The 12,930-nt window shown below is 43.5% G+C and overlaps 1 protein-coding gene across 4 annotated transcripts in view; it reads left to right on the top strand.

The window, feature by feature from the left end:
• pot1 (protection of telomeres 1 homolog) overlaps nucleotides 1-12,930 on the top strand; it is a 46,675-nt gene that overhangs the window by 24,032 nt on the left and 9,713 nt on the right. For all 4 annotated transcript variants that reach the window (XM_055922408.1, XM_055922409.1, XM_055922406.1 and 1 more), the window contains 3 exons: nucleotides 622-752; nucleotides 2,528-2,821; nucleotides 3,668-3,823. In XM_055922408.1, the coding sequence (XP_055778383.1) occupies nucleotides 622-752; nucleotides 2,528-2,821; nucleotides 3,668-3,823 (581 nt within the window). The remainder of the gene's footprint in view (nucleotides 1-621; nucleotides 753-2,527; nucleotides 2,822-3,667; nucleotides 3,824-12,930) is intronic.

Raw genomic sequence — 12,930 nt, 5'->3', positions numbered from 1 at the left:
GACTCACTGTCTGTAGGAGTGATCCATTTTTGTGAACTGGGGTGTGTACCTAATAAAACCATCCGGTGAGTGTATTTCTTACATTGTGTACTGTTGTGTGCTGCTTTTCAGTAAACCGCATTCCAGCTCTACAATCAAATTGTCTTTGTGGGTGGACCTCTAATGCAGCATTCAATGGCCCTTGTACCCACAGACTAATTTAAATGAGCCAAATCACTTCCAATAGAGCAGTGTTTCTCAGCGTTCTAATCCTCGAGTACCCCCAAAAGTACACATTGTTGTAGACTCAAATTAGCACACTTGATTCAAGTAGTCAAGGGTTTGATGACTTGCTTAATCAGGTGTGCTTGTCTGGGCTCTAAAATAAATGTGTACTGTTGAGAGTATTCAAGGACCAGAGTTGAGAAACACTGCATTAGATGGGCTTTTGTTGGGAGCATAAGAAGGTTGAGAACATTGCCTTTTGAAAGCTGCAGTCAAAGTATGTTTAAAGCAAGCAACCATTTTGGGCTGTCTCAAATCACATTGCAATGAGATGTGCATACTAGGGCCCGTCTCAGTATTCAGCAGGCCATATCTGGAATCTGATCTGACAGTGGTCCCGATTTCTATCCCCCATAGATTACTGCTCTACACTGAAGATTACAGACCAATCAAATAAAAAAGTGGGCTGTACCATCTTTTGTGACAAGCTCGAGGAACACCCTAAAATCTTCAAAATGGGAGACGTCATACGCCTACACAGAGTCAAGGTAAATGTGTGATCAGCAGGTAGCCTATCAGTTAAGAGCTTTGGGCCAGCAACCGGAAGGTCGCTGGTTCGAATCCCTGAGCTGACTAGGTGAACAATTTGTCAATGTACCCTTGAACAAGGCACTTAATTAACCCTAATTGCTCCTGTAAGTTGCTCTGGATAAGACCGTCTGCTAAATGACTAAAATGTAAATGAGTGATGCTGAGAATCAGATTTTTCACTTTTTAAAATGTATGACAAACAAGAACCAATGATTGCAAAGTTAAACAAACCATAAGGACTACTTTGTTGTTGTACGTTTACCCCCTTTTTGTGATATCCAATTGGTAGTGACAGTCTTGTCCCATCGCTGCAACTCCCCTACAGCCTCGGGAGAGGTGAAGGTTGAGAGCCATGCGTCATCTGAAACATGACTCTGCCAAGCCGCACTGCTTGCTTAACCCGGAAGACAGCCACACCAATGTGTCGGGAGGAAACACCAGCCCATCTGGCGACCATAGTCAGCTTGCAGGCGCCCGGCCCGCCACAAAGGAGACGCTAGAGCACGATGGGACCAGGAAATCCCGTCCGGGCAAACCCTCCCCTAACCCGGAAGACGCTGGGCCAATTGTGCGCCGCCTCATGGGTCTCTCGGTCACAGCCAGCTGTTACACAGCCTGGGATCGAACCCAGGTCTGTAGTGACGACTCATGCACTGCACTGTGCCTTACACCATGCCCAAACTGGACGCGTGCGCAAATTGATTTTGTCCCCCCACACCAAACGCAATCACGACACGCAGGTTGAAATATCAAAACAAACTCTGAACCAATTATATTATTTTGGGGACAGGTCGAAAAGCATTAAATATTCACGGCAATTTAGCTAGCTAGCTTGCAGTTGCTAGCTAATTTGTCCTATTTAGCTAGATTGCTGTTGCTAGCAAATTTGTGCTGGGATATAAACGTTGAGTTGTTATTTTACCTGAAATGCACAAGGTCCTATACTCCAACAATTAATCAACACATAAAACGGTCAAACGAATCATTTCTAGTCATCTCTCCTCCTTCCAGGCTTTTTCTTTTTTGGACTTTATATGGCGATTGGCATCTAACTTCTATAATAAGGTGTATCACCACAACTGACCGACCGACCTCAGTACATCTTTCAATCACCCACGTGGGTATAACCAATGAGGAGATGGCACGTGGGTATATGCTTCTATAAACCAATGAGATGGGAGAGGCAGGACTTGCAAGGCGTTCAGTGTCAAAAATAGAACTGACTTCTATTCTATTTTAGAGCATGGCAACGCAGACGCTTGTTGGTGTGCGCGAGCGAGCAGTGTGGGTATGTGTAAATTGTGTGGTCTGAATGTTAGACCCCTGCGCCACTCGGGAGGCCACAAGGACTACTTTAACTAAACAGTTTACAAAAACACATTTACTTGAAGAGCAGTGTAGATGCCACGTTCTGTAACAGAATAACGTTTTGTGCAGTTGGTGGTAACAGAATGACGGCAAACTTTGCATCTGTAAAATTTTCTGTGGAAATTATGAAAGGTCATCCTTGCGCGTAGAGTTGGATGGTTTGTTTAACTTTGCAATCATTGGTTTTTGTTTGACATTATTTTAAAGTGAAAAATCTTAGTCTCAGCATCACTCTTACTGTGGACTTGCCCAAGATTGATTCTGACCTTATTGTAATTTGAAATGAACTGATATTTAGAATGTGAGCCTTGCTGAAATGTTTGAGATTATCCAGTCAAAAAGCTCAAATCTCTTTCTCTCTCAGACCCAGCTTTTTAATGGAGCCATTAGCCTTTTGACCAGCCATGGTTTCTCCGTGGTCACCTTTGATGGAATGGTAGGCAGTCCCGTGGTCCCTCGTACCTCCAGCGGGTCCTTCAAATTTGGGGAGGAAGACTGCCAGGTCGTGGAGGCCCTGCGCACGTGGGCGGCCAACCAGTCCCTGGTTCCTGCCGAGCCCTGTGTACCCCTGTCGGCAGTACAGCCCAAGACTTACTTTGACCTGACCTGCCAACTGCTGGCTACAGCCCCTGTGGACAGCAGCTGCACCCTGTTGAAGGTAAGAATCACGAAGAACCTTTTTCCACTTCTTTAGCGACTGTCTGGACCTGTCAGTATGTTTGATTGTATTGAATCAGGTAGCTAGGAAACTCTGGAAATCCAGTGGAAAACGTGATATTTTGGTCATCGGATGGCTTACCTTGGTGTACAGTGAATAAAAGGTTTGACATTTAGCAAAATCATAATGATGAGAAACGTTTTCTGATTTAGGCTAGTGTATGTCTTTAAGCATCCCTCTTAACAGTTTGTGGCAAAGGCGGGGAAGACGTTTTCTTTTCTACTTATATCTGCGAGCACTTCATCTCCCTGCTTATACAGTTTGAAATATATATGAGGACGTAAAAAGACATGGGCTTAGTGCAATGATGCGGTTGTGAGTGTTGACACTTAATGCCAAAGAACATACTCATTATGAGGTAGGAACCGTGTCAACCCTCAGGGAATTTGTCCTCATTGGGATGCCACTTCACTCAGTTTAATAATAGTAATGTATGTTTACATAAGATCCTTATTGTGGGTAATGACGCAGTGATAAACCACAGAACTGGAGGCCCATGACCCTCCTGTGTTGGGATGACAACGTGACATTTGCGGTAAAGATTACTAGTGCCTGGGGGGCCAACTTGTAATGCCCTCCTTTTTATTTGTTCTCACTTTGTAGCACATTCTTTCCATTCTTGAATTTTTTGCACGTAGACCTTTTGTATGGCAGTTGACAACTTGAGTCGTTGACTTGTTTTGTAGTTGTGTTGTCTTCCTCTTCAGTTTTTGGCTCTCCGTCTTGTTCACTCTTTCTCTCTCCCTCTGTGTAAGTTAAAAATGATCAACCTTTTTCTTTCTCCAGGTTTGGGATGGATCAAAGTGCCCTCACCCCCTGCTGGATGTATTTGTGGAGCCCAACACTCTTGAAGGAAGTCTCACGTTGTCCAAGGACATGGCAAACCTCACAGCCAACGTCTTGGTCTACGACAACCATGTAGAGGTCGCCCGGCAATTTAAGGTGAGAGGTCACAGACTGTTGCCTAGCAATGTGGGACGGAAAACCACATCAGGTACTTTGTGCTCTATCGTCAATCCAATGGTTTGACTTTGAAGTACAGGCCTACCAGTCCGTGATGGTAGGCTACATGGCTGTGTGATTACACAGAGATCGGGAGGGAAGGTAAAAAAAGAATAAAGCATTAGTGCCCTGTCACTACATCAACACCTGAAGGTTTTGCCACGGGCTGTTTCTGCTGCGTCGTGCCCTAATTCAACGACGCAGTTTCTCTCTCTCTCTCTCTCGTCTTCTAATAGTTCACTGTGTTCTCCTTCAAAACACAAACTCTTGAGTTCTTTGCTTTTTGCAGCGCCTCAGGCAAATCTGTTTTACTTTCTTCCCCCTCATTTCCCCTGCTGACAATAATAGCGATGAATATTTAAAATGCTACAATATGCATCGCTTTCTCACACGTTCCATTTCTTACTCTCTCCTTCTCCACCCTTCCTGAATGTATAATTCCATCTTTCTGCTTGACAGAAGCAGCAAAGCTTTGATCCTCTGCCTTAGTGATCATCCTTATCAGTGGAGATAGGCGCTATTAGCATATGGTTGCGTGATTGCATAATTTGTTAACCCACTCTGACAAGATTCCTCTTGTCACCAGGGTGGCCTGTCCACACCCACTCAACCTCTCGTTTGTAGGACTCATCGGGGTCATCTGTAGGACTCATCGGGGTCATCTGTAGGACTCATCGGGGTCATCTCCATCAACAACCCCTAGCCTAGACCAATGCATTGAGTAATATGTTGTGTTATGTGTAGCTACAGTCAATGCTCTCTTGATTAAGAAGAAGCGGTTTCACATTGTGCTATTTTATTAAGGATGATAAGACAAAACCTTTCTGTCACAAAGGAAAACAATGTTCTGCTTTTACCAAACTGTGCAAACTACCCATTTTGCCAAACTCCGTAGAATACAGGTCGACCTACATTTTTGTACAAGTATGTACAGTATCACAAGCTTAAAAGTCAATGATAACTCCCATCTAACATGAATTTGTATCATGGAGTTGGTTTACATGGTTTACATAGATTTTGGTGTCGGAGTCCCTGTTATAATGTCTTACCTCAACATTAGGTTTGCCTGCTGGCCTCTCAGATCACTCTTTCTCCCTCCCTCGCATCTCTCTCTTCCTCAGTCTGGAGATTGTCATCATTTTCCTCTTTACCCTCTTTCTCTTCATTCATTTCAACTCTGTCACTATCATCAGTATCTATCCGTTCTTCATCACTCTCAGGTCTCATCCGTCTCCCGATCAAGCTGGAGGTCAGCTTTCTTTTCTTAATTCCCGTCTTTCTCGTTCTCCTTTTTGGTTGATTTGCTCACTCCTGTCATGTGCTCTGTCTGCATTCCTTCACAATCTTTTTCCTCTGCTCAATTGTTTTCCGTTTTGTTTTGCACCATCATGATTACTGTGTATTTCCTCACTGCAGTCCGTCTGACCGTTCTTCACCACTGTTCAGCTCTTTCTCCTCGGATGTGGTTTTCACCTAGTGCTTATGGTGTTCCATTGTATGAGTCGTTAAATGGCACTTTCAATTAACAGTTCTTCTGTTACAATAATACTTCACTAAATCATATTTTGCATTATTCTGACTGTGTGCTTATTGTGCATGTATTATTTTGATTTACATTTTTTGGTCATTTAGCAGAAGCTCTTATCCAGGGTGACTTACAGGAGCAATTAGGGTTAAGTGCCTTGCTCAAGGGCACATTGACACTTTTTTCCCCCTGACTTTTCGGTTACTGCACCAACGGTCTTAACTGCTAGGCTACCTGCTTCTGTGATACAGAACAGAGATTATGTGTCTCTTATGTATTGTGGTGAACCACTCGTCACTGCTGTCCACTGGCCTAACTGTCCCTCATCATGGATAAACATTACCGTGTGTCAGCAGAGAGATGACCTATGCTACACACACAATAATTTAGCTGCACCTGCTAAAACATCTGCTAAACTGTGTATGCAACCAATAAACGTTCATTTGATACACACATGCACAAACAAATCCTATGTGGATACATGAATAAAAAGTTCCACAACTTTGAATTTCAGTCTTTTGGTTGTAACTGGGAGAAGAAAAGGTCAAAACAAAGTGTTATCCTCCACACTTATTTTTTTATACTGTAAGACTATTGATTTTGTCTTCACACATTCTCCAGTTATTTCAGACTTACTCTGATTAGGTGGAATACAGTATTTAATATCATAGCCTCTTAAACGAAAGAGGATTTATTTGATAGGAGTCATTTAATGCTTATCAATCAATTCACCCTCCTAAATAAAGCTTTTTCAGGGCAGATGAGTGTGAATAGAAATATTTCCCCATTTATCAATCTCCTCTGGCGAATCGTCAGTAATAGTGTGTGAAATTGGCAGAGCCGGCTTTTGAGAAGACGGCTAGTTAGAGAAGAAAGGAGGTTATTAGGATAACAGAAAATGAGAGAGAGTGGGGGAATTGGGAGGGGAGGAGAAGGAAAAGTGCCCAATCGATCCGCTTCCGTCATGGTTTCCCTGTGGTCACCCTCACAGCATGGTGTCTCTGACACACACACACACACACACACACACACACACTCGCCACTGCTAAAACAGCAGGGTGCTTTCAGTTGCGGTCTGGATACCACATTCTGTTCTCCACACACTCAAACAGATATATGACTACATAGTGAGACAACATGGGACCTGTAGCTTTCAATGGCGCTGTTAACACACACTCTTATTGACCCCTACGCATTCATCATAGAGCACACAACTGATATGTCATCACTCTACTTCTTATGCATTGTAGACCATATGCACGGGGGTATCTGGTTTCATATACGTGTCAACCACTTTTCAACATTTACAGTACATTGAGTTATGCATGCAGGGGACTGGCAGATCTTTTGTGCTTTGTCTGAAGTGCAGGACAGATTGGATCCCCAGCTTCACTAATTTGCTGGTAAGGGTCCAATGACATTGACCACAAAGTCATGATACTGTGGGATCATGCAAATCCAGCTGTATCTTTCTGCGTCTTTAGACCAGAAGGGGAAAATGACGTGTCAGACCCAAAAATGACATTATCCGTATTATCCAGCATGGTCTGTTACACTCTCTGCTCTTTCTCTCTCTTTTTCTCTCCCTCTTACTGCACTTGTTCCATCCCTTTGCATCTGTTTCCTCTTTTCTAACATTCCCTTTGTCCCTTTCCATCTATCCCTCTGTCATTTCTTAAGTTTTCTCCCGAATCTCCCTTCATTTAACTTTATCGAGGATGTATCACAACCGGCCGTGATTGGGAATCCCATAGGGCTGCGCACAATTGGCCCAGCGTCGTCCGGGTTTGGCCGAAGTAGGGCGTCATTGTAAATAAGAATTTGTTCCTAACTGACTTGCCAAGTTAAAGAAAAAAATGTAAAAATAAAAAATCTATGTTTGTCATCTCATGTCCCTTTCTCTCTTTTTCAGCACAAACTCTCACACAGATGTTAACCCAAACACTGTACTAATGCTCAGCTCTGCATCTCCCAATTTCCCTTTCTGCTGAAACCGCAACTGTCTTGGTACAATTCCTCCACATCCAAACCGAGATATACAGTTGAAGTCGGAAGTTTACATACACTTAGGTTGGAGTCATTAAAATTAGTTTTTCAACCACTCCACACATTTCTTGCTAACAAACTATAGTTTTGGCAAGTCGGTTAGGACATCTACTTTGTGCATGACACAAGTCATTTTTCCAACAATTGTTTACAGACAGATAATTTCACTTATAATTCACTGTATCACAATTCCAGTGTGTCAGAAGTTTACATTAAGTTGACTGTGCCTTTAAACAGCTTGGGAAATTCCAGAAAATGATGTCATGGCTTTCGAAGCTTCTGAAAGGCTAATTGACATCATTTGAGTCCATTGGAGGTGTACCTGTGAATTAATTTTAAGGTCTACCTTCAAACTCAGTGCTTCTTTGGTTGACATCATGAGAAAATCAAAAGAAATCAGCCAAGACCTCAGAAAAAAAATTGTAGACCTTCACAAGTCTGGTTTCATCCTTTGGAGTAATTTCCAAATGCCTGAAGGTACCATGTTCATCTGTACAAACAATAATACGTAAGTAATAACACCATGGGACCACGCAGCCGTCATACCGCTCAGGAAGGAGACGCGTTCTGTCTCCTAGAGATTAACTTTGGTGCGAAAAGTGCAAATCAATCCAGGAACAACAGCAAAGGACTATGTGAAGATGCTGGAGGAAACAGGTACAAAAGTATCTATATCCACAGTAAAACAAGTCCTATATCGACATAACCTGAAAGGCCGCTCAGCAAGAAGGAAGCCACTGCTCCAAACCCGCCATTAAAAAAGCCAGACTACGGTTTGCAACTGCACATGGGGACAAATATCATACTTTTTGGAGAAATGTCTTCTGGTCTGATGGAGAAAAAAAATAGAACTGTTTGGCCATAATGACCATCGTTATGTTTGTAGGGAAAAGGGGGAGGCTTGCAAGCCGAAGAACACCATCCCAACCGTGAAGCACGGGTGGCAGCATCACAATGAACCTTCCAGGTACAACCCCAAATCCGTAAACACAGGCACCCTCATAGATATCATCCTAACCAACTTGCCCTCCAAATACACCTCTGCTGTCTTCAACCAAGATCTCAGCGATCACTGCCTCATTGCCTGCATCCGTAATGGGTCTGCGGTCAAACAACCATCCCTTATCAGTGTCAAACACTCCCTAAAACACTTCAGCGAGCAGGCCTTTCTAATCGACCTGGCCCGGGTATCCTGGAAGGATATTGACCTCATCCCATCAGTAGAGGATGCCTGGTTATTCTTTAAAAGTGCCTTCCTCACCATCTTAAATAAGCATGACCCATTCAAAAAATATAGAACCAGGAACAGATATAGCCCTTGGTTCACTCCAGACCTGAATGCCCGACCAGCACAAAAACATCCTGTGGCGTACTGCATTAGCATCGAATAGCCCCTGTGATATGTAACGTTTCAGGTTAGTTAGGAACCAATATACACAGGCAGTTAGGAAAGCTAAGGCTAGCTTTTTCAAACAGATCTTTGCATCCTGTAGCATAAACTCAAAGTTCTGGGACACTAAAGTCCATGGAGAATAAGAGCACCTCCTCCCATTTGCACACTTCACTGAGGCTAGGAAACACTGTCACCACTAATAAATCCACTGTAATTGAGAATCTCAATAAGCATTTTCTACGGCAGGCCATGCTTTCCACCTGGCTACCCATACCCCGGTCAACAGCCCTGCACCCCCCACAGCAACTCGCCCAAGCCTCCCCCATTTCTCCTTCACCCAAATCCAGATAGCTGATGTTCTGAAAGAGCTGCAAAATCTGGACCCCCCCCCACCCTACAAATCAGCTGGGCTAGACAATCTGGACCCTCTCTTTCTAAAATGATCTGCCAAAAATTGTTGCAACCCCTATTACTAGCCTGTTCAACATCTTTCATATCGTCTGAGATTCCCCAAGATTGGAAAGCTGCCGCGGTCATCCCTCTCTTCAAAGGGGGTGACACTCTAGACCCAAACTGCTACAGACTTATATCTATCCTACCCTGCCTTTCGAAAGCCAAGTTAACAAACAATTACTGACCATTTCGAATCCCAACATACCTTCTCCGCTATGCAATCTGGTTTCAGGCTGGTCATGGGTGCACATCAGCAATGCTCAAGGTCCTAAACGATATCAAAACCACCATCGATAAGAGACAGTACTGTGCAGCCGTATTCATCGACCTAGCCAAGGCTTTCGACTCTGTCAATCACCACATTCTTATCGGCAGACGCAACAGCCTTTGTTTCTCAAATGACTGCCTCACCTGGTTCACCAACTACTTCTCAGACCGAGTTCAGTGTGTCAAATCGGAGGGCCTGTTGTCCGGACCTCTGGCAGTCTCTATAGGGGTGGCACAGGGTTCAATTCTCGAGCCGACTCTCTTCTCTGTATACATCAATGATGTCGCTCTTGCTGCCGGTGATTCTCTGATCTTCATACTCGTCGCCAAACCCACTGGCTCCAGGTCATCTACAAGTCTTTGCTAGGTAAAGCCCCACCTTATCTCAGCTAAATGGTCACTATTGCAGCACCCACCCACCCGTAGCACGCACTCCAGCAGGTATATTTCACTGGTCATCCCCAAAGCCAATTCCTCCTTTGGCCGCCTTTCCTTCCACTTCTCTGCTGCCAATGACTGGAACAAACTGCAAATATCACTGAAGCTGGAGACTCATGTCTCCCTCACTAATTTTAAGCACCAGCTGTCAGAGCAGCTCACAGATCACTGCTCCTGTAATTGCCCATCTATAAATAGCCCATCCAACTACCTCATCCCCATACTGTATTTATTTATTTATCTTGCTCCTTTGCACCCCAGTATCTCTACTTGCACATTCATCTTTTGCATATCTATCACTCCAGTGTTTAATTGCTATATTGTAATTACTTTGCCGCCATGGCCTATTTATTGCCTTACCTACCTTATCTTACCTCATTTGCACGCACTGTATATAGACTTTTTCTACTGTATTATTGACAGTATGTTTGTTTATTCCATGTGTAACTCTATGTTGGTGTTTGTGTCACACTGCTTTGCCTTATCTTGGCCAGGTCGCAGTTGTAAATGAGAACTTGTTGTCAACTAGCCTACCTGGTTAAATAAAGGTGAAATAAAAATAAATCAAATAAAAAAAATGTTGTGGGGTGCTTTGCTGCAGGAGGGACTGGTGCACTTCACAAAATAGATGGCCTCATGAGGAAGGAAAATTATGTGGATTTATTGAAGCAACATCTCAAGACATCAGTCAGGAAGTTAAAACTTGGTCACAAATGGATCTTCCAAATGGACAATGACCCCAAGCATACTTCCAAAGTTGTGGCAAGATGGCTTAAGGACAACAAAGTCAAGGTATCGGAGTGGCCATCACAAAGCCCTGACTTTGTGGGCCGAACTGAAAAAGCGTGTGCGAGCAAGGAGGCCTACAAACCTGACTGTTACACTAGCTCTGTTAGGAGGAATGGGCCAAAATTCACTCAACTTATTGTGGGAATCTTGTGGAAGGCTACCTGAAACTTTTGACCCAAGCTAAACAATTTAAAGGCAATGCTACCAAATACTAATTGAGTGTATGTAAACTTCTGACCCACTGGGAATGTGATGAAAGAAATAAAAGCTGAAAGAAATAATTCTCTATTATTTTGACATTTCACATTCTTAAAATAAAGTGGTGATCCTAACTGACCAAAGACAGGGAACTTTTACTAGGATTAAATGTGTTAAGGTGCATGTAAACTTCCGACTTCAACTGTGTGTGTGTATATATATATTATATCTTTTTTTTATATATATATATATATTTTGGGGGGGGTGTGTAATTTATAGATACTTTTGGATTCAGCTTATTCTATAGAAACTGGAAAGGTGTTGGTTTTGTTCATTTGCTATTAGTCAGAAAATAGGCAGAGTAGAGTCCCCTAATAGCTAGTGACCTTCCACGTGTACGTACAGACACGTACACATATAGAGGACAACCTATGGTGATTATTTACAGCTGACCCTGCACTTACTGGATGCAGTTTCCCCTCCCCCACACCCCCTTGCCCTTGCTTCCTGTTTGTTGAACACAGTGTATGATGGTGAAAATGAGATTAACGCTGTGGTTGAAAGTCTCCTCTTAAAGTACAGAAGTGTCAGACGCCATTTCTCCTCATGCTTTAAAAAGCAATTGCGCATGGCGAGAGCATTCTGAGAAAGAATAACGTTCACACTTCTGCTTCATTACTCCGCTCGCTCCCTTTGCCTGCGAAAACATGATCTGCCATGCTCGCCTTCTGTGAGAAGGCATTTTTAACCCAATGCCGTTTTTAGAGTTCTTTTAAGGGTGGAAAAATGGCAAATTGGGAGCGCTGCTTTGCATAGGTCTGTGTTCGTATAAATAGCCCCATTTGTAAGTGAACCCTGGTGTCTGGACAAAGAGAGGTCGCGGTGTCATTGAAGCACCTGGATTCCAGATTCCTATCATTGCTGTTTTGTGAAGGGTCCTTAATCATTGTTGGGATGAGGGGTTTGAGGCTTATTGACATCCTCATTAGAATTGCAATGTGAAGAGTAGAACTCAAAACTGGACCTAGTTCCATTGGTCTGCTCCCAGAATGCAACTCTCCTAGTAGTTGTATAATTTCTTGACTCAGGTTGTCTCAAGTTGAGGATTTCAGTCCCATTCTCACACCGGTGTTCTACCTCACCCTGTGTTTCTGAGATTGCATTAAAGCGTGTCAGTTACGTGACTGGGTGCGTGGACAACTTTGAACATGTGGCCTGCTCTACAGTGGTAATAAACTGCCGCCTCTATGTAAATGTCCCACCACTTTAGCCTTCATGGACCGTGCATGTTGACCAGAGAGATGACTTTCCTTCTGTGGATAGTTAGGCCCATCCCCCATACTGTACCACTGTGACCTCTTGGCTAGCCACACATCTTATCATCTGTTATTCATGAAGCGCGAGAGAAATACAAGAGCGAGACAAGGCACCTGTGCTGTCTGAACACACTTGTGCTTCCATAACTTACCTCCTCAGACAACCAGTGGCTGAACTCCGTATGTGTGTAGGCACGTATATTCAAACCCGGGTCTCCTGTGTTCCACAAGACGGTGTTAGGCTGCTGAGCTAAAGCCTAGCCATTAGTTCAGGGAGTCTACACAAGTCTTCAGGTCTCACACAAGGTTACTTGTCACATGAGCGTGGTCTGAAACCACCTTCATTACCATAGCAGCGCTTGTTAAAAAAAAGTAATTTCAATGCACTGTTTCCTCATTTGTTTTAATCTTGTATCTTAGGGAACACTTTGTCTGACTTTGTTTACCTTCCAGAAAAGTGTTAACAAAATGGCTGCCAAGAGCCCCAAACATTCTACTTTAATCGAGGTGCTTAATCTCAATGAGCCACACTTATTGTGCTACTCCCCTTCCCCTCTCCTGTGAGTCTCCCCACTCCCCACACACAACCCCTGAATCCTGTAACTGAGTAATGTCGGCTCTC

Source organism: Salvelinus fontinalis, chromosome 5, assembly GCF_029448725.1.
Source record: "Salvelinus fontinalis isolate EN_2023a chromosome 5, ASM2944872v1, whole genome shotgun sequence".
NCBI lineage: Eukaryota > Metazoa > Chordata > Actinopteri > Salmoniformes > Salmonidae > Salvelinus > Salvelinus fontinalis.
The sequence above is the reverse complement of the archived record's forward strand: the minus strand, read 5'-3'. Positions and strand labels throughout refer to the sequence as shown.